The following is a 21,684-nucleotide window of genomic DNA, read 5'->3' as shown; positions in this document are numbered from 1 at the left end:
CTGCAGCCTGCCAGAATCTGGTAAGGGCCTTGTGCTTTGTCCTTATGGGGCCCATAGCATCTCTTGGCAACACAAAGCCAGGTGACAGCTTCAGCCACTCCTCCTCTTAGAAAGCCACACATGTGGTTTGAGTATGGCGGCCCACAGCTGGAACCCCAGCACTTAGGAGGTTTGGGCTGGAGGATCAGAACTTCAAGGCCAGTTAACTGTGGAGATCCTTCCCCGTGGAGCCGCCAGCACTTTAATTAGCATGTGTTCAGGCCTAGGCTGCAAAGCTAGTTTGAAGCCAGCCTGGGCTACATGAGACCCTGTCTCAAAAATCAAAACCACCACCAAAAACAACAACAAACCACCCAAGGTTTGTTCCTCTCAAAAACAAAACAACAACAACAAAAAAAAGTCCCTAAGGCTCAGAGAGAGCAGAGGCCCACTGGAAGTCACCTGTCTTTGGCCATAGTAGGGCCTACCTAGATATAGCTAAGCAGAGGGATCAAGACAGCGCTGGGATCCCCACAGCACCTGACCGGGATCTATAGCCTGGCTTTGCCCCCCCCATCCATTTTCTCTGGTTTCCTCCTCTCCCAGCTGGCTGCCCTAGGTCCCAGCCCCTCATTCCTGTGGATCTGGATTCCTGAGCTGGAGCGACACCCGGCTGGCTGGGGCCCAAGCCATCTCCTGGTAATTGGGTTTCAGGGATGCTCTCGGATATGCTAATGGCAGGACAAGAGTGCTGCGGGGCTCCTGGGGGAGGGGAGGTCTGCTTGGGGAGGGGGGGGTCTGCAGCCCTACAGGACTCCATTGGGGAAATCAAGCTGCTGGATTCAATCCCAGCTCACTGGCTTCCCACCCTCACAACCCTGGGCAAGTCCCTCAACCTCTCTGAACCTCCTTTTATGCACATGTGTTAGAAGTGGCGAAAATAACAGGAATCCATGCAGGTCCCCAGAGACAGGTGGGAGAGAAGAGGCCACTGGAAAAACCTGGGTGAGGCTGCCCAGAAAGCTGGCTTGGCCAAGGCTTGTTAACTATTCTTTGGTTCTGATGCCAAAAAGGTCTCACCAGGTGTGTAAACAGTGACCCGCAGGCTGAGGGAGACTTACCCCTGTTGCTGCTTATATTGTCCCTAACAAAAGGCCAACCTGGAGAATGGGTGCTAAGTGTCACCTGAGCTGAAGCTGACTTGGGTATGGACCTTTGGGCTGGAGAAGGTTGTCCAGGAGCTCCGGAAGCCCTGCGGTGGCAGCCTAGGAACCCAGGCAGGAAGGGGCAGAGGCCCAGGCAGGCTGGAACAGCAGCCAGCTAACCTACTTCCATCTCTAAATGTGTGAGTCGGCAGCTCTTTTAGGGATGGGGGGTCCTGGGGTACAATGGGGTACAAGAATGGAGACCACAGAGTAGGACAGTCAGGGTGAACAGGCAGTGAGGCCTCATTTGAGACTCAGGGAAAACTGAGGAAGGAGGCCAGGGACCCGAGGAGAGCAGTCTCAGATTTGGGCAGTGTGAGGCAGGAGTGTCTTGAGTTGCATTTATGTTTATTTCATCATTATATTTTATATTTGCTCAACCCTGGGGGCAAACAAGCCAAACCTTTGTGGGTTTGTAAAGCGTAGGCTACAGAGAGCCAAGCAGTTTGGATCATGTTTCTTCTCCCTTAGTGACATCAGGTCAGAAACATATCTGAGCCTCAGTTTCCCCATCTGCAAGATGGAGCTGCATATCCAACATGGCCACACAGCCCTCCCTAGGAGTTGGTGAACTTCATAGTTCATAGTTCACCTTCTCCCAGCACCCCAACTTCCATGTCTGCCTGAAACCCAGCTATGGTATTCATGTGTCCTCTAAAGGACCATGTGAGCTGAAATCTGTAGCCCCAAATCCACACTGATGGTGTTTGGAAGCTAGCTCAGGGCCTTTGAGAGCTGAGGAGGGTCGGACAGGGTGAGGGTGGGGCCCATCGTGGGGTTAACAGCTTTTGTTCCAGTCAGGATCACACGTATTCCAGGTGAGCTTCACTGTATAGTCAAGGCTAGTCTTACACTCCTGAGCCTTCTGACTCCATTCCCTAAAATGTTGAGATTACAGGCATCTGCCACCGGACCTAAAGGCACTTTTTTGTTTTTCTCTGGTTTTGTTTTTGGACATTCATGTGGACCTGATTAAATGACTCCTTCATCATCAGACAAAGTCATGGAGGGAGGCCCCAGATCACAGGTCATAGCCGGGGGCTTTAGGATCACCCCTGGCAAAGAACAGGGCACTGGCTCTTTCTTCTCAGCTTCTCAGGACTCTGTTCTGAAGCAAGTTACTTCCATTTCCCCACCAGTAAGTGGGGTAGGAGGGTGTATGTTAGGGGGCTGCTGAAAGCCATGTGACAGCTGGCTGGGGAGGGGGGTTGGGTAATAAATAGTAGCCCGGTGCCCCACAAGGCCTTCTTCTACCTGAGCACTGCTAGGCCCAAGCTGACACAGCCTTTCTTTTTTGCCTCAGCACCCACACCGTGAAGGACAGTGACCTTGGCCTGGGGGGACAGAGCTTGTCCAACATGGTGACTGCTTGCCTAGCTTGAGGTACCTTTGAAGGATCTTGTTTTATCTTCCAAATTCAGCACATTTTACATCTTATTCCATCTGTGGGTGTTTCTAATCTAAAGCATGTCTTAAACAACTCGCCCTCTTGGAACACGGATCTCCACCACAGGCCTGTGGGAGGGGGGAGGAAACCGAGCCTTCCCTGGAACAGAGCTTAGGGGGCAGCTGTTAGTCTATGTGGCAATGGGACAAAGCCTCCGCAGAGCCCTCCTTGTAAGTGGCAGGAGTGAGACAGGGCTGTGTGGGCAGTCTGACCTCTGCAGTGCCTGTGTGACGCTGTAGCTCCCAGAAGCACAGCTTTCAGATGTCCAGCTCCAAAGGCTCCTGGCTTTCTGTCCACTCCCATTTACCTCCTCTCCCCTCCCCTCTTCTTTCATCTCTACCTCAGCCACGGGGCCCTATGCTAGACCTCCAAGCTAGGCTACTGCCTGGGTGTCTTTACACAGCCACTCTTTGCCTGCTGTGTACTCAAGCTGGCTTCCCCATTCAGCAGGTCCTTGCCCCCGTGAGAGACAACCAGCCAGCCCTACTCTACCTTCCCTTTGGATTGCCTCCATGACCTCTGGCGCTAGCTAATTCTTTGGTTCAAGTTTATGCCTGTGTAGCTTTGACTGTCACCCTGGAGTGGGCTCTGTGCCAGTGGGGTCCACCTTCACCCCAGTGCTCAGTTCTCAGTGCAGGAGAAAAAGCATCTTGCTGAAGCTGAGGTCTGCCTCACTCAGGGGGAATGAGAAAAGGCCAGTGAGGGTTCAAGGGCTGAGGGGAACAGCTCCCAGATCTCCAGCTGCTCGAGGCAGGGGAAGCTGGGGATACCAGGACAAGGTGCACACACAGAGCTGAGGCAGACAGGGAGGCAGTAGCCTCCTGGGGCATGTGCAGGGGCTGTGCCAGCTTCAAAGTCACCGCTGTGCCTGCTTGCCCAGCCTTTTTCTGGCCCAGGCACCTGCTCAGCGCTTTCCTCGGGTCACTGGTAACTGACTCTCTTCTCTGTGCCCCCCTCTCCCCTCTCCCTCAGAGGGCCACCCCCTCCTCCCAGGCATGAAGGACTTAGTCCCTGTCTGGGAAAGCCAGAAGGTCACTTGGCCGCTGGCCTCCACCAGCACTTGTAGCCATTTTCTACTTCCTGGGCTGGCTGGTGAAGAGCCTCACTGGGGAGCTGGCAGACCTAGGCTCAGTCCATGTGCAGCCCACACAGAGGGCTGAGTGATCTGGTACATACAGTCCATAGCTGTCCGATTCTTTCAATAATCACAGCTGAGGTTTAGCCTGGTGGCACACCTTTAATCCCATCGACTCTGGAAGATGAGGCAGGAAGATCAAAAAGTACCAGGCCAACCTGGGATACGGAATGTGTTCAGACCAGTCTGGAAGACACAGTGAGACCCTGCAAAACAAAATGACAGCTGGGTGGTGGTGGTACATGTCTTTACTCCCAGCACTCAGGAGGAAGAGGCAAGTGGATCTCTGTGAGTTTGAGGCCAGCCTAGTCTACAGTGCACGTTCAAGGACAGCCAGGGATGCACAGAGAAACCCTGTCTCCAAAAACCAAACAAAAACAAAAACACCAATGAGCTGGGGATGAGGTTTGGTGGGAGAGCACTTGCCTAGCATGCAAGAGGCCAATAATTATTCTACATACTGAAAAAGTAATGTCTGCTATGTACCAGAGCTCTGTGATGGAAACTTCAGATGTGGCATGCCTGGGGCAGTATTCAGAAAGCTGCTTATCCAAAGAGTGGGGAGGTGTAGGGATGCTGGGAGTGTAGGGATGCTGGGAGTGTAGGGATGCTGGAAGTGTAGGGATGCTGGGAGTGTAGGGATGCTGGGAGTGTAGGGATGCTGGGAGTGTAGGGATGCTGGAAGTGTAGGGATGCTGGAAGTGTAGGGATGCTGGGAGTGTAGGGATGCTGGAAGTGTAGGGATGCTGGGAGTGTAGGGATGCTGGGAGTGTAGGGATGCTGGAAGTGTAGGGATGCTGGGAGTGTAGGGATGCTGGGAGTGTAGGGATGCTGGGAGTGTAGGGATGCTGTGAGTGAAGGGATGCTGGAGGTGTAGGGATGCTGGGAGTGTAGGATGCTGGGGAGCAGATGAGAGTCTCCACTCCAGTGTACTTGAGTGTGTCTCTTGGAGAGGGCGGGGCAATTTCTTCAGGCACAGTAGTTGGATCTGAGAACCTGGAACATGGCGGAGGAAGGCACTGAGGGTTGGGAAAGAGATGGAATCATGTGTTGGTGGGGCCTTGCTTGGGCTGCATTCTATATCCTGAGAACAAAGGCAGGTGGGGGTTCTCCTTACTCATGAAGTTAATAGTTTCTGTTGAGAGTTGAGAGTGTTTGGGGTTGCCTTTTTTTTTTTTTTTTTTTTTTTTTTTTTTTTTTTTGGATAGTTCTGGAGATGGAATCTGGGACCCTCTTCCATAGGGAGCTAGGCTCTACCTCTGAGACATACTCCCAGGCCTGGGACAGTTTTAATTGGAAAGCTGAGGTAAAAAGAATTGGTTCAATTTACTCTGTGAGGAGATTATCCCCCATGGCTCACGGCTGCCTCTGGGAAATGGTGACAGTGTTCCCAAAGAGGTGAACAGTGCGTACACCCTGTCCAGCAAGCGCACAGCTGCTGTGTAGGTTCTGTGCCTTAGTCTCCCCACCCCACTTCCATTAGAAAACATTTTAAATGTTATCATGTGACTTTTCCAGAAATATATTAATATTACAACATTTTAAAACATTTCCTAAAGCTAGACATGGTGGTTCTTGCCTGTACTCCCAGAACCCAGGATCCTGAGACAGGAGGATCAGGAATTCAAGGTCATTCTCCCTCAGCTACATATTAATTCAAGGCTAGCCTGGGCTACATGAGCACCCCTATACAGACAGACAAACAGACAAAAATGAGATGTTTCTTGTAAAAGTGAAGCAAGGCAGGGTACCACCTTTGCCCCTGGGCTTCCTCTGATCTTTAGTGGCACTTGCCAAGCTCTTGGGGCTGGCCCTCTCCCTCTCACTAGGCAGTGGCCACCTGCCAGAACCTAACTAGGCCAAGAGCCTGGCCACAACTTGGGAGTCCCTACTCTGCCACCCTCAGTCATAGGGCAGAGGAGGGCCAGGGCCTGAGGAGGAAGAGAGGTAGCAGATCACGTGAGCTGGGGGTAAGCACAGCAGGAGCAGAAGCAGGGAAAACCTGGCTAACACTCGGAGGCTTTGAGTGAGGCACCCCAGATCTCGGTTTTCAGTGGTCAAAGGACTTGGCACTGAGTGACATGAGGGGCATATCAAGGTCACAGGACTCAGAACCAGCCAGTGAGGCTCAGCAGAGTGTGGTGAAATCATCCCCATCCATGGAGAGGGAGACTCTCACGTGCAGTGCCAATGACAAGCCGCCCCCTACAGTGGGCAGAGGACCAGGCTTGTCTTAAAATCAAATGTGTGCGCACTGGTCTGTACCCCATGATCCAGAACTTACACCCTCGGAGCTGAGAGCTGCTTTGGCCCGCTCTGTGTTCAAAGCCCTTGTTTAAAAGGGGCTTACACTGGGCATAGTGGGGCACACCTTTAATCCTAGAACTCCAGATGGAGAGGCAGAAAGATCTCTGCTTACTGATCTCCAGGAAAGACAGCTAGGGGCAGTACACAGAGACCCTGTCTCAAAAACTAACTAAAAAGCCAGACACTTAAAAGAGGAGGAGGAGGAGGAGGAGGAGGAGGAAGGGAGGCTGAGGACATTCTCCAGTTAGAGCCCTTGCTGTTTTTTCAAAAGGCTGAGTTCAATTCCCAACACAAACAACGGTGGCTCACAACTGCCTGCCGGAGGTACTCCAACAACTCTCCTGTCATCCTCAGGTGCACACACACACACACACACACACACACACACACACACACACACGAATACTAAGTAAATCCTTTAAAAATAAGATAAAAGCTGGGTACTGTTGTCATGTGCCGGTATCCCAGCTGGCTGCTGGGAATCTGAAGCAGGAGAATTGTCTGAGCCCAGGAGTTCTGGCAGATTAGGCAGCATAGTGAGACCCTGTTTATCTCAAGATAAACAGATATCTAGGAGTGTCATTAATACTCCCTTAATGTCTACAAAGTCCTGAGCTCCATATCTAACACGGAATTAACTAAGCACAGGAGGTTCATGCCTGTAAATCCCAGAACACCAAAGATAGAGACAAGAGGATTCAAAGTTCAAGGTCATCCTTGGATACATAGTAAGTTTGGGGCCAGCCTGGGCTGTGTGCGGCCCTATTTAAAAAAACAAAAAAACAAAAAACGATAAGCAGAAACAAAAGGCCTTCTTTTACGGGCAAGTTGGCTGATCACAGATCCTCTTCTCGGTCCAAGAAGGTGCCGGGCTAACACCTGGCCTTCCCCAGGTCCATCCCTGTCTCAGACCCTGACTGTACGGGCGTCAGGCATTCATACCACTTGCCTCTCCTCCAGGGGCAAGACCACAGAGTGGGGATTTAGAATGTCTGGGAGGCAGAGATGGTGTCCTCTCTGACTGGGGTCTGCTGCTCCCAGCCCAGGTCTCGGCCCCTCCTCTCCTGCCCCAGCAAGGCTTCCTGCCAACCCATTTGGCACTGTGCCCTCTTTGAGCAGGAGCCAGCTTGTTTGCAGCCGGTGTTAATTAAGAGAGAGGTGGTAGGGGGAGGTGGGAAGGGCCGTGGAGGGCAGCTTCCGACAGCCGCCAGCGCTGCCCCAGGGGCTCAGAGGGCTAGAGTCAGGCCTGGGCCCACCTGAGATGCCTCATCTCCCACTGCTGGTTCCCACGCGGGCCTGCCGGAGTACGGCCCCTCACGGTTGCAGCTCAGCCTGCTGGGCGTAGAGCAACTGAGGCTGAGGGAATAAAGGCCCCAGAGTGCTCCTCCTTGCTTTGAGGAAGTAGGGGTGGCCAGGAGGTGTAGCCACGTAACCTCCCCTCTTAGTAGCCCAGATTCAGTCTTTATTTATTTTGAGCCAAAGTCTCCTGTCGCCCAGGTTGGTTTAGAATTCTTTACAAAATACAAGATGACCTTGAACTTCTGATCCTCCTGCCTCCACCTCCCAGAGTGATAAAATTGGTATATACATGAAAATCTGTGTTTCTGGTATATACTTGGTTGGAAGTCCAACCCACGGCTTCCTGCATGTACAAATCCTTGAAATGTACCACATTTTCCAGCTCCTACCCCAACTCTACACCTGCACTGTCCCAATCTCCCTCTCCCTCCCTCTCTCTCCCTACCCTTCCCCCGCTCCTCTGAGTTTCAGTCTTCTCTGAAAAATGGGAACAGGAGGCTCTCCCTAGTGGTTTGGCTGTGCCGATGAATGGGGTCCTTTGAGAAGAGTGGCAGCTTCTTGCTAAGGATCAAGTCCTTCCATGGGATCATGTCCTGGAGAGCTTCCAGGGACCAGAATGGGACCTCTGCACCCTGCCCCTTCCGGGGTCCTTGGAGGCTGACCTCTTACCCGGTAGTGTCTCCCAGCTAACTTGCCTACGTGCTCAGCTAGCTCCTTCATCCTTCCTATGGCCTCCGCTTGCTTCTAGGAGCTCCCGGCGGCTCCTCGCCTCTCTATCTTAATTAGCTGCTTGTATTAATCTCGAAAGTAACGTGGCAACTTGCAGCCCTGGGTTTTCAGGCTGTGGAATTAATTATTCCCCAAGCGAAGAGCTGTCAGGTCTGGGAGAGCAGCCACTGCGAGCCACCGACACCACTTAGCAGCATCCATAGCTTCTGCAAAAAAAAAGCCCTGGGCCACAGTCTGGCCCCTAACCCTAAAGCAGAAAGCCCAGGACAGTGGGGTAAGAGTCAACCCTGGGAGGAACCGAAGGCCCAGCCTGGGAGTCAGGCTCCCTGGGTCTCTCACCTGGGCAACAACTGGGTCTTGGGGAACCTGTGGCCTCTGCTAGCCACAGTGTTTGGTTGGCACTGGGACTCCAAGCTGAGCAAGAGCAATGATCAGCACTGCCCTAGCTAGCATTCTGGCAGAGGGGCTGCCAGTCTCCCGTCCCTATGTCAGCCACAGGGCCACATGGAAAGGCAGGAGGGGCAGCCGGCTGGGCAGAGAATGGCTAATCAGGAAAGTAGCAACCATGACGGCTGTCAGGCCCACTCTGCCTGAGGGGACCCCCTCCAGACCAGGCAGAAAGCAGGGCACCTTCCCATAGCAGGGCCAGAACTGAGTCCCTTCTTATGACCTTCATCCCAACCCTGTGGGCTGGGGTATTCTTCCCAGTTTGCACTGGAAACCGAGGCCTGGAGCCAGGCTGCCCTGCTCACCCGGTGCTGGCTGGCACTAAGACTTCTGACACGGCCCACTGCAAGTCTTTCTCCACCATGTGCTCCAGACTCAGTGGCCTCCTCCTTCCTCCCTAGCTGCCTTCTGCTCTTTTGTTGTTTAGGCAGGGTCTTCATAGTCCTCACTATCTTAGAACTCACTCTGTGGACCAGACTGGCCTCAGACTCAGAGATCCATCTGCCTCTGCCTCCTGAGAGCTGGGATTAAAAGTGTGTGCCACCATGCCCCATGTGCAGTTCCTTCTTGGTGGCCTCTGACTGTGTTACTAGACAGCCTGTGGGTCATGAAGGTAAGGACCATGCTGCCCTGGCCTCCCCACACCTATGCTGAAGGATGAACACTTCTGGGTGTCAGGAAACACTGTGAAGACGAGCAGGCAGAACACAGGCCGGCAGTGAACACCCATCATTCCAACATTTGGAGGTGGAGGCAGGAGATCCACAAAGCCTTCCTCTGCTGCATAGTGAATTGAAGCCAATCTAGAATTCTGGAAACCCTGTCTTTAAAAAATAAAGGGGGTGAGGCTGGGCAGTGGTGGCTCATGCCCCTAATCCCAACAGAGGCAGGTGGATCTCTGAGTTCAAGGCCAGCCTGATCTACGAAGAAAGTTTCAGGACAGCCAGGGCTACGTAGAGAAACCCTGCATCAGAAAAGAAGGTGGGGAGGGGGGCGGAGCAGAGGGGATCAAGATGGTTCAGTGAGTAAAGACATCTGCCACTAAGCCTGACAACTTGGATTCGAACCACAGGATCCACTTGTGGAAGAAGCAAGCCAGTTCCTGCTGGTTGTCCTGTGTCCTGTGTACTGCTACTTCTGGGTGGTCAGTGGCCTTGGTGGCCTTCCTGTGCCCCCACTTCCTGATCCCCTATGAACCTAGACTCATTAGGCGTTCCCCAACCCCCATCACTGGCTCTTGCACAAAGGGCTGAAAGTCCTATACCCAGAGTCTCCGGACCCAGGCTCTCTGCCCCCGGGCTCCCTGACTGCCCTCTACCCCATACAACCTCAGCTTTGACCCCTCCTGCACTGCACTTAACCTGGTTTTGTCTCTCTCTTTCTGTCTTGCAGCTAACAACTCCCTGCTTGGAGGCGGAGGGGGTGAGTACACAGACCTTCCTGAATCTCTTGTGAGGTTGGAGTAGGGGTGGGGTATGGGTCTCCTGTTTCATCCTTCAGAACCCCACTATTTCAGTCTGGCCCCTCTGGTGTGCCCATTGATAAAGTTAAAGGCCTGGCTTCTTTGTACGGTGAACCCCACCTGAACTCAAGCCCCCCGGGCTTGTACCTGAACCGGCTGGAGCTGGGGCCTGTGGGATGGTAGACAAAGCCTCACTCTGTGCCTGATGCTGGCTTGGCCTTTAAAAGCTCTTTGCTAATTGTCCTCAGCTTCTCCGCTGTCTCTGCACCTTATCCATTTCTGCACTGAAAAACCCCAGGTGTCTACCAGGTAGTATCTCAGGCCAGCACAGGGCAAGCTGTGGCACCAGGTAGGGAAGGGGTGAGTGACAGGTGGACAAAAGCCAATGCAGCACCAGGTGCCTCTAGATGGGCAGCCTTGTGGCCCCACATCTGCCTCAACTAGACTCCCACTGCCTACTCAGCCCCTCAGCCCCCAGCTGCCGGGCAGCCACGGTCTACACAGCGGCAGGATGATTGGTGAGCCAGGGGGCAGGGGTTAATGCGCCGTGGGATAAATCCCGGGGGCCATGTTTACGACGGGGCCCAGGCCAGGTTTTAAAAGGGGGAAAAATAAAAGGGGCAGCGAGGTCAGGAATAAATAAGCAGGACGCTAAGAGCTGTCGGTGGCCAGCCAGGATGCAGGGGGGCTGTTTGTGGCTGAAGATGCTTTCTCTCCCTCCCCACTCTCCTCTAGCTGTCCCCTTGGAGGTCAGTGCTTCCCAGGATAGGGATTTGGTGCCCATGGATAGGCCCTTGGGGACCGCTTTGCAAGCCTGCCCTTTAAGAGGAATAGGTCCTCCCGCTCCATAGTTGATGACACCCTGATCCAACTACAGTACCCCTCCTACACTGAGTGTTCATCACTCAGTACTCAGTGCCTGTTGTGTACAGGACTGTGAGCTGGACGCTGACAGAGCAGCAGTAGGTCCCAGGTACATCAGGGCTCTGAAGGGGCTGCTCAGCATGAGCACCAGGGAGATTTCCGGAAGGAAGGTGCGGAGACTGGTGAGGAGAGGTGGGAAGAGAGGAGGGAACACACAGGTAAAGGTCCAGAGGTAAAGGGAACGGGGTGTTAAGGAGCCTCAGCTGACCAGAGGCCAGGAAGCTAGAAGAACATCCGGAACACCTTGGGAGGAGCTAGGGTTTTTAGCATTTCCTCTGGGGAAGGTAAAGATGAGGGAAGCATGTGAGCCTTTCAGCTTGCTATTCTTGAGCTGCTCAAAACTCTCACGTCCTTCAGAATCACATCGAAGGCCCTCACTGTGTCTCAGAAGGCCCAGCCATCTCTCAGACTCACCTCTGTACCTCAGGCCTTCCCCACCAGGCCACAGCCACACCTGCCTCTCAGCGTTGCTCAGGTGTTCTCTGCCTCAGGGCCTTTGTGCCTTCAGTGACAGACTGTTCCTTCCATCCTCCCTCATGTGTGTGGGTGGGAGGTGCTTTCCCCTCTTACTAGTCTTGACTTGAGCGCTGGTTTCCCAGTGGGATCCACCCTGACTACTGGCTGAAGCTGCAGCTGTCCACCCTGGCTCACTCTGCTGTGGCTGTTTTCTGAGAGCCACCCTCCTTCCACCATGTGGCAATTCTTCATCACTGCCTTCACTGTCTTCTGTCTGTCCCTCAGAAGGAAAAGGAAAAAGAAAGTCCTTGCTCACCAGGATACCGGCCTGGACAAACTCTCCCATAAAGGGAGGGACTCGCCCCTGAGGGTAGCACACAGAAGAAGGCTGGGCAAAGGAGTGGCTTGCAGGCTTCTTGATGCCTGCCTTAAACCATGGGGTGCTGTGGCTCCCTTTTCAGCCTTAGGGGTGCAGGGAGGCTTGGCTGATGAGGAGATGGGTGGGGCAGGTACCTGGTTTAAGTAGACTTTAAGTCTGGACTTTTATCTAAATGCAGCTAAGATTTATAAAGCCTCTGAGGCTAGGGCTGGGATATAGCCCTGCTAATAAAACTGAAGCCCATGGAGGCACAGGGCGGGGCTGCGGAGGGAAAAGGCAGAGCCTGGTGGGCCCTCAGAACTTATACCCCAGTGCCCTCCCTACTCTTTATCCAGAATGTTCTTCCTGTGAAGGTCAGGAACCAGGACGCTGAGCTCTGGAGCCCCTCTCAGTGGCCTCTGCGCAGCCAAGTGGAGCAGACATTGTGCTCTTTGTATGTGTGTGCCCAGGGCTGAGGGGCAGACAGACAGTGGATCTGTGGGTACCTACTGTCTGCTGGGACTCAGGACTTTGCTATGCACTCAAGTGACCCAAACGGAGGTTTCTCAAGCAAAGGATGCTGGGCCTTGGGTCTTGAAGATTGAATAGGAGTTTAGCAGGCTAGCAGGATAGAGAGATACCAGGGAAGGTGACCCGATGGCCTAGGGAAGTCCTAGTCTCCTGATGGAGCCGGTGACTACCTAGGCCAATCTTTCCCGTGCTTCTTCCCTGTCTCCCTGTGGAAAGCCAGTTATTGGCTCAATAAAAGACGTCTGAAACACTCTCCTATTGTATGGTAAGGAGGGAGGTGAGTCCTAAATCAGGATAGGGATCGACAAGGCCCAAGCGCTTCCACTGTTTGTTAGCACGAGATGTTTACTTGGCGATGAGGAGCCGGCTTTCTCCTGGAGATTTGTGCGTTCTTTTTCAATTACCCCTCGTCTTTCGCTGCCACTTTTGCACTAAAGGGATAATAAATGTATCGGAGCGTTTCAATTATTCATCTAAATCATGACTGCGTCTGCCATGGCCAAGTCTTAGTGACAGATTAATTCAGGGCCGCCGCCTCTGCCGGCAAGGCAGCCATCTCTGCCCCAGCCAGCCAGCGCCCCAAAGGGCCAACTCTAGGAGCCGGTAGTTGGGGTCAGACAGGTCCTTGGCAGGAGGGCAAGGCAGGCTAGGAAGCGGGAAGGAGCCCTCATCCTCACCCTCTACCCCTGCTTCAGTCTCACAAGTTATCAGCCTCACACGAAGGTACAGGAGATGGGGCATCTACCCATCTGTCCACACGTCAGCTCCAATGTCCCAATGTCCAACACTGCACTGCCTCAGCCATACAACCACATCCCAGCACCACATGCTGGGAGACGCCAGGATGGTGGAGCATCCCTTACAGCCATCCCCTGGCACGGGGCCTTTGAACCTGCTTCTCCTCTACCCTCTTACCCAGACTCCCTACCTACCTATCTCTCCTGCTGGTCACACCCCAAAATCTAGGGATTGAGAGCCTGCCACGTGTAAGCACTATCTTGAATTCTGTTGCCCTTGACAATTATTCAAGATCCGTTTGCCCCCAAGCACACCATCAGACAACTAGGGCACAGGCACAGGTGGACAGCATGTGCTGGGAGCACACTTGTCAACTGCTGCCGTGCAGAGCCACAGCCTGTATGTACAGCCCTGTCCTGTCTCCCCTAACACAGTACCCAGCCTCAGAGGGCTGGCCCTCTCAGTGGCTCCTTTCCCGTCCCATCCTGTTTTAACTGCTCTTGCTCTCTTTGGCTCCCCATCCTTTTCTATCGCCCTCTCCTCTGCTTTCTCTTCCCCTCACTCTCCTTTTTGCCTGCGAGGATTAGCAAGGTCTTTGAGCATGGGACCCCAGCGTGGCCTTCCTGTCGATCCTTTGCAAGCCGCTAGCTGCCATCACTGCTGTTAATCTGTGATTGCTTCCGTGGCCTCTGGGAAAGCTGGTGCTGCTGCCCTGATGAATGGTGGCCTGATTCCGTGAATAATGTGACCTCCATAGCTGCTAGCTGTCTTGGTGCTCTGGCAACCAGGGCGACCTTCTTTGGCCACCTGTGGGACTCAAAAGCAGCAGGTAACTTGAGAGCTCCCAAGAACCAGGAAGCTCCGGGACACACAGTGCTAGGCCTGGGCTGTCTGCAGGAGCAGAGGTGGAGAAGTGTCACTGGAGGGACCATCAAAACTGGCTACGTCAGGGGGCTGGAGAGATGACTCAGGATTAAGGGGTCCTAAGTTCAGTTCCCAACAACCGCATGGTGGCTCATAACCATCTGTAATTGGATCCAATGCCCTCTTCTGGTGTGTCTGAAGACAGCGACAGTGTATTCACAAATATATTTTTTTTAAAAAATCGTTTACAAAAAGGCTAGCTGCAACCTGAGAGTGTTCTTCACACTTGGCTAGGCACATGTGTTAGGGTGATCCTTAGATGCTTTCTAAGTTCCTGCCCCCCAGGACTGCAGCCCTGCATTCCTGCCCCCAGATTTACAAGCTGGGACTCTCTTTCATCCCTCCCAGTATATTCTATTATCCAGGGCTCTACTCCCATGCTGGCGGGACACCTTGGATCACTGAATGGGAGTACTCACACCCCTCCCCATCTTCTGTTCCATCTTCTCATGTCAGCTCTGTTGGCTCCCCTGGTAATGTGACACACAGGACTGGCCTGTGGCCACCCAGTTACATGTTTGCTATGGGTACAGTGTATCGCTGTCCAGGGCTGGAGAGCCCTGACTTGCTCAGAGTTAAGTTATCATATTGTGGATTGGTGTGAGCCACAAAAGGTTTCATGAGCCGAGTGTGATAAGTCTTTTCTTACCCAGGTAGAGGCCCTGGGTCACCAGCTGCCTCTTCCTAACCATCACTGGGAGAACAGTGTCCTGGGAAGCTCCTCCCTTTGAGTGACACAGGGGGCTATCTGCAGCTACATTTTGCAGAGGAGGCAGAGGCTTCCTACCCTATCTAGTAACTGGCCTTCCATGAGTAAGAAGGAATGTGAGAATCAGTCTTCCTTCAGTGACTCTGGCCCCTGCCTCATGGCCACTGCACTCATGCCCTGCCCCCAGTAGGCAAGATGCCACCAGGCCCTGCACACCGCTGTCGAGGATCTTTAATAAGGCAAGTGATTGCGCATGATGAATGAGGCCCATGGTTGTGTACATAATGAAGCCCTAATGTTTTCAAATCCCCATTTAAGGAGCTGATCTCACCCCGTAATGAATGTCAGATCACATCACAGTGATGTCGTCCATCCGTCTTCTCCCTGGGGCGCCCACCTGCCTGGGCACCTCCAGGATGCAGCCTCAGGAGGGTGGGCTCTGTGTCCTTCCCTGGGCCCAATACAGGCCTTGTTTGGATCAGAGATAGGGCTGGAGAGGACAAGCAGAGGCTGTCTGTCTGTCTGTCTGGGTCCTTGCCGGGCAACATCAGTGTCGCAAGTTCTATCCAGGAAGAGGAAAGAAAGCGTGGGGGAAGCCAGGAGAGAAGGGCTCCAGGACCTAGTGGATCGTCATCGACCTCTTTGAGGGTGGGAGTTCAAAGGTCAGCAGCTCAGGAATCTGCCTTAGCTCCTCACTCAGGAGACTCTCCCATCTGCTCAGTCAGGCTCTCCTTCTGAGAAGGAAATGGACAAGGACCAGTGCACAGGGTCTGGCTGCAGCTGTATGCTACACTAAGGTGTGACTGCTGTGAGCTGTCCCCAGGCCAGAGCCCAAGAAGGACTGAATGTCCAGATGGGGAGAGGTTCCCTATCCCTTCTTGCACAGAGTGCCCCCTGCCCCTCCCCCACACGGCCTGTCTTCTGGAACAGCTGCAGCAATGATCAGGCCTCTGTCCTTGGCTGAACCTGGGCCACCTAGCTCTGAGTAGTGACAGCGTGACACATGTCCACACCAAGCAACAAGGGCTTGCTGACAGCTGAGGAAACTGAGGCACAGAGAGGTGCAGAGACTGTACCCTGGAGACAGGATGGAGGAGCCCAGAAAGGGGGACTTGGTTTGGAAAACTCCTTGCCTGTGTCCCTCGAAGCCAAGTTGGCTGTCACTCTACAAACTGGATCCCCATCCCAGGCTCCTCCTTGCTTTCCTCCTGACAGGAAGTCAGGATGGGCAGGGCAGTGGTGAGAGCTGCCCAGAATCCTCTCTTGCCTTGTGACTCATAACTATGCCTCTCTGAACCTTTGCCTCTACTTCTTGTAAGACAGGGCCCAGCCATAGAGACCTTGGCTTCTGCTCTACTTCCAGCTGTGAGATCTCCAAAATTGTTGACTCCTCCTGCCTGATAGCTGCCTCCTGGCCTAAATCAATGTTCCCTACAGATCTTTGGACACCTAGGCTCTGAGATTCAGAGAGATTGAATAACTAGCCCAAAGTTACTAGCAATCTTTGGCCTAAATTTTGGGAGAGAGAAATTCCAGTAGAGGATGTAACAGGGCCAGCTTCAGAGTAGCAGAAGGAAATGGGGATGGCTGACCCTTTGGCAGGGGTAAAACTGCCCTCTGAGTCCCCTAGGCCACTGGCTCCTCTTGTTCCTGTAAATAATTAATTAGCCCCTGCTCGCTTGTTTGTTTAGCATGAGGAATGCTCCCCCACTGAGACACATTTATTGCTGAATAAATTTAAATATCTAATCTTCCCTTCATGAATATTACAGCACCTTAAATAGAAACCAACAGTCCTCAGTGCCTTACTGGAGTCCCCACTGGAGCCTGCCGTGGTCAGTCTGCACAGGGTCAGGCTCCAGCCCTTTCCTCCTGGCATGAGACAGCTCCTACCAGCCCCACTCCCCCTCTGCTGGGCAGAACTGCGCTGGGACAGGGAAGTCTTCTGGAAGTCTCAAGCTGAATGTTAGGTCTGTCCACAGTTACCAGGAGGATGTCCCTTAGCATCTCCCAGGCTTTGGAGGACCAACTAGACAGGAGGGGAAGGGGCTGGGGTTCAGTGAGATGTAGGGATTAGGGAGGGCAGCAGCAGAGGAGAAGCCTGGGACAGAAGAGCCCAGCGTGGCCAGGGAGGAAACAGTGTCTCTGAGAGCACCTTGGTGGGTGGCAGTAGCATACAGCTCCGGATGAGCTGCACGGTGAAGAGGGTCCCCAGGGCAGACACTCTGCTGGGGGATGAATTGATCAGAGAGAGGATAGGTGCCAGGCTGCAGGGGTGAAGAAGACAGGAACACAAGATACCAGAAGCAGATAAGCACTGGCCCACCGAGGGTAGCAAGGCCAGGGGCAGAAGCAGCCACATCATGGTCCCAGTAGGGTCCCTGAACCTTCAGTGCCCAGTGTGTGATCTGTGTCAAGTTTTAATATTTTCACCTCAGCTTCCTCTATAAAGAAGGGGTTGGCAGCACCTCCTAAGTGGGGTGTGAGGCTCCAAGACAATCTGTGGGTCTGGCTCAGCACCCCAAGGTGCTTACTGCAAGGAGGTCCAATGGGGAGGGATGGAGGTTGACTAGCTTCACCACAATGGAGGAATGCTCACATTGTGGATGCTGACCAGGTTTAGACTGAGCTGCAGGCCTTAATGTGTGTTTGGTGATCGAAGGGCTTTATCATTAGTCTAACTGGCCTCTGCCTTCCAACTGCTGGATTAAAGGCACAAGTTACTGCATTCTTCCCTGGTGAAAAGGTAACTAGTGTGGGACAGACACCAAGGCTGATGGGAGGACAGGTCTTGACAGTGGACATTCAGAGGAGGGTGGGAGGATTGGGTAGGAAGGAGGGGCTGGGCAGCTGAGATCAAGATTCCAGGGCCAACCTGTTTGGGGTAGGGTAACACAGATGTGGTGGCCAGAGCTGCATCTTTGGTTATGGTCACAGTCATGAGGCCCAAGTCCTATTCTAAGAGTTGGGAGAGGGCTCCCGTGTTAGTCTCTGTGCCCTCACTTCCCCAGGTCTGCCTCAGAACTTCAGGCCTGTTCGTTTGAGCACGATTTGTATTCCCACATGACCCTGTAGCCAGCCAAAGTGACCTGCAGGACACTTCCCACTGGGATAGCAGGTAGTGGAGTGCCAGGAGACAGAGACTGACAGTCAGGGCCTGTAGGTTCCAGGAATGTCACCTCCACAAATCCCTGTGCTTACCCCACAGGACTCCTTCACCTAACCACCAACTCCCCAAACAACACTCTGAGCCTGACACTGTTATGATAAGAGCTAAATCACTTTGAATCTGATCTTCAGGGGCCAAGAACACTTTCCGATCTTGAAGAGAACCCAGACTCAATTCCCAGACACTGCGTGGTGGCTCACAACAATCTGTAAGCCCGGTTCCAGGAGGATCCTACAGACAGTGAGCATACATGCATGTAGGCAAAACATCCGTACACATAAAGTAACATAAAGCAATCTAAAGAAATAAAAATGAAATGAAAAGAATTAGATCCTGGCATAGTGGTGTGCTCCTCTAGCCCCTCAGAGTGGAGGTAGGAAGGTTAGGAGTTTATGTTTAAGTCGGGGCTAGCCCAAGCTACACAAGACCACATGGGTCAAATAAAAACCAAACCACAACAAATATGAGAGAAAAAAGTCAATTTATTTAGCACTGAGGTGCAGCTCAGCAGTGGACTGTGCGCCCTAGGTTCCATCCCTGGCACTACCCTACCCTGCAACGTTTATTTTTCCAGCGTCCTCTGAGGTGGGCACTATTAGACCCGGAGTAGTGATGTGCCCGGGGTTCCTCAGGCTGCTCACCTCCCGTCACTGCTGTGCTGTACAGTGCTGGGTCCTCTGTGACATCCTGCCCAGAACAGACACACAGCGATTCCTGTGAACCCCAAGTTCACACAGGCTCTGAACTCTCAGCACCTGCTCTGCAGCATCTGCAGAGGAGAACAGGGGCCTGAATACCCTGCCCTGGGCCATTTCCAGGGTTCCCCAACTCTGGGAAACCACCCAGAGCCAGCTCTGAGGAAAGCTGAAAATTAGGTATAATTGGAAACAGGAAACAGAAGAAAGAGGGGGTGTCCAGTTGGTGTGCCCTGACCTGGGCCAGTGAGTTAGAGGGATGCAGGCAGGAAGGAGAAAGGGTTTCATGTTAGGAATCTGTAAAATGGAGCCAGAATGTTTTTGTTTGTTTGTTTGTTTTACTTGCTTGGTGCCAGTGCAGCCAGGTGCCAGGCAGTAGACCTTCTCACGGGTAGGCCTCTATCAGCCCTGCCATCTCAGGGGCCACTGTCCACATTTTGCAGTTGAGATCCTGGTAAAGCAGGAGAAAATCTAGAGCAGACAGGCAAACCAGTACTTGCCCCAGCCTGTTTGGGCATAACCACGTGGTTCTTGGGTGAGTCAGTAGCGGAGTTGCCCCTGGGCTTTTGCTGGCTCTGGAATATGGCAGCATTAAGAGCTGTTTATCTGGGCCTGGGTCCCCAGGGTCACAGAGAATCCCAAGAGCCTCCTTTGGATAAACAAGCTCTGAGCCTGGTCTTAGTTAAGCAGGATGCGCTAATGCTAACGAGTCTGCTAGTTGCCCCACCAGGGTTTGAGAGGCTAGAGACACCTGAGAGGCCAGGTCCAATGGGAAGGAACTGGAAAAAGTAGGCTCAGGCATGGGATTGGATTTGTCATTTGAAATTAGGTGGCCTCGGTTATTCAGACGGGATTAACTGAGGCTTGGAGTTTGGAACAGCCTTGTCAAAAGGTGGGTTTTGGGATCCCACCAAATTCTTAGATCTGAGTGACCTCAGGACGGCTCGGACCGGACAGAGAAGCAAGAGGGTGGGCCAGGCGCGCCCTCTGCCGGTCGCCCCGTGTCTCTTCACTCCAGGGCTCACTTCTTAGAGCCCCAATTTCCCTAGATGTGATTAGGGAGGTGACAAGAGCAACTTTAGAGAGAACTTTGTGGTGCCAAGCGGGCCAATGCATAGCCTTGGAGTTTCTTGGGATTGGGGTGTCATGCCTGATCCTTCAGGGATGTTGGGGAACCCAACAGCTCATTTCTCCCGGTCCCCTGCAGTGGACGGCTGCATTCATCGGGCCGCGGGATCCCTGCTCACAGACGAATGCCGCACCCTGCAGAACTGCGAGACCGGCAAAGCCAAAATCACTTGTGGCTATCGGCTGCCAGCCAAGCGTGAGTGCCTGAGGGGAACTGCCCACAGCCACAAGAGGGCGTCTTAAGTGTAAGGGCCTGGCCCCTCTGACACCGGGGATAGCAGATGGAAGTGGCTGGAGCTGCAGCAGGGAGGAGAGCAGGAGACCGAGAGGGCAATGTCACGGTCTTCCACCACCTAGCAGTGACATGCGGGTGGGTGGTCACAAGTGTGTGCTGCAAGGATAGGGTCCTTCTGGTGAGATGGCAGGAGAGACCTAGGCCATCTGACTGACGCTATCGCCCTACCCTAGATGTCATCCACACAGTGGGGCCTATCGCTGTGGGCCAACCCACTGCCAGCCAGGCGGCGGAGCTCCGCAGCTGCTACTTGAGCAGCCTGGACCTGGTGCTGGAGCACCGGCTGCGCTCGGTGGTAAGAGTCAAACTGGCGGCAGGGGCAGGGGAATCAGGGAAGGCACCAAGAGATCAAGTCCCCGTGTCGTTGTCCCTCTCTTCCCTAGGCTTTCCCATGCATCTCCACAGGCGTGTTTGGTGAGTCTGGAAAATGCAAGGCCTGGTGGGAATAGTGCCTCCTCTCCCCACTTCACCCTGGTCCCGGAGGTGGGCAGGGCGGGGCCAGATGTGGACTCACCAGACCCTGCCCTCAGGCTACCCCAATGAAGAGGCTGCGGAGGTAGTGCTGGCTACGCTGCGGGAATGGCTGGAGCAGCATAAGGACAAGGTGAGACCTGAGAGAGTGGTTGGCAGTGAGCCTGGAGCAGGGGTACCTAGCACTGAGCTGGTGTGGCGGGTTGGTACCTGCCCTCCCCGGGCACACTCCCTAGGGCAGGCTTGTTTGTTGTGAGACAAAAGATGGGAAGAAGCAAGTGTGCAGCCTGAACCCCTTCTATCAACGGTAAATTCTCAAGTCTCCTGAGGACAGTGCATCCATGGTAGTCAAGACCCTGAATTTGGGGGAGCACACAGTACCAGGACTGAGAGAGAGGCTGGTGGAGGCCTCGCCCAAGCTGAGCAAATCTTCCTGGCACAGGTGGACCGGCTCATTATCTGTGTGTTCCTGGAGAAGGATGAGGGCATTTACCGGGAGCGCCTGCCCCATTATTTCCCAGTAGGTATGTGCTCTTGTTTTCTTCCTGGCTATCCTAGGCCAGCCTAGGCCTCCCCCATGGCCCCGGGGCATCTCTCACTGTCCTCTGCCTTCCAGCCTGAGGCTCCCACAGCCCACCCTGAACAGGATTGGTAAGCAGGGCCTGGCCCGATATGGTGTGGCCGCCCCACACTACTAACCCGGCCCTCTAACACCGCTCAATCTGCCATTGCTTACATCCATGCAGTGGGGCGGTAAAGGCAGGGAGGGGCCCAGGGCTTTCAGAAGTCCTCAATTCCCTTTAACCCATCTGCTCTGCCCTCAGACCCACCTGGGCCTGTAGGACCTCGTTCCCAGCTCTGAGAGGTCTCAGAAGCCTGCAGCTTGTTCCAGCCTGGCCACCACGGGTTTTGTCCTTTCCCTCAGCTTTTCCTGCCCTGGCCTTCAGAAGCCTCCCAATAAAGCTGTCTGTCCTCACTGACTGGGTCTGGCTGGTCCTCCTTCCCCCAACCCCCTCAGAGAAAAGTAGGGATGATGTCTTGGGCATTTTGCTTCAAGAGGCTACAATAGCCCTGGGTGAGCCAGGAGGGTAGATGCATGGGCCAGACAGCAGAGGCAGCGGCGGCAGCACTTCACATTTATTGAGGGCCTGCCCCCAAGGAGCTCACAGCCTGGGCTGAGACCCCACATGTGCTGGGGGTGAGAGGAGAAGGCAAAGAGGCAGGTAATGCAGATATGGCCCAAGCAAAGGAGGTGCAGAGCAGGCACAGGCAGGGT

General features: G+C 53.7%; 1 protein-coding gene across 2 annotated transcripts in view; it reads left to right on the top strand.

Moving 5' to 3' along the window:
• MACROD1 (mono-ADP ribosylhydrolase 1) overlaps nucleotides 1-21,389 on the top strand; it is a 134,899-nt gene extending 113,510 nt beyond the window's left edge. Inside the window, exons 4-11 of one of the 2 annotated variants that reach the window (XM_080912370.1) lie at nucleotides 9,941-9,970; nucleotides 19,722-19,838; nucleotides 20,111-20,232; nucleotides 20,321-20,351; nucleotides 20,468-20,541; nucleotides 20,851-20,932; nucleotides 21,025-21,059; nucleotides 21,233-21,389. In XM_080912370.1, coding sequence (XP_080768496.1) covers nucleotides 9,941-9,970; nucleotides 19,722-19,838; nucleotides 20,111-20,232; nucleotides 20,321-20,351; nucleotides 20,468-20,541; nucleotides 20,851-20,932; nucleotides 21,025-21,029 — 461 coding nt within the window. In that variant the 3' untranslated portion in view covers nucleotides 21,030-21,059; nucleotides 21,233-21,389. The remainder of the gene's footprint in view (nucleotides 1-9,940; nucleotides 9,971-19,721; nucleotides 19,839-20,110; nucleotides 20,233-20,320; nucleotides 20,352-20,467; nucleotides 20,542-20,850; nucleotides 20,933-21,024; nucleotides 21,060-21,232) is intronic. The other variant, XM_080912371.1, reaches the window with a different exon arrangement.
• Nucleotides 21,390-21,684: the final 295 nt, after the last annotated feature.

This window comes from Micromys minutus, assembly GCF_963924665.1.
Source record: "Micromys minutus genome assembly, chromosome: 2".
NCBI classification, from domain to species: Eukaryota; Metazoa; Chordata; class Mammalia; order Rodentia; family Muridae; genus Micromys; species Micromys minutus.
The sequence above is the reverse complement of the archived record's forward strand: the minus strand, read 5'-3'. Positions and strand labels throughout refer to the sequence as shown.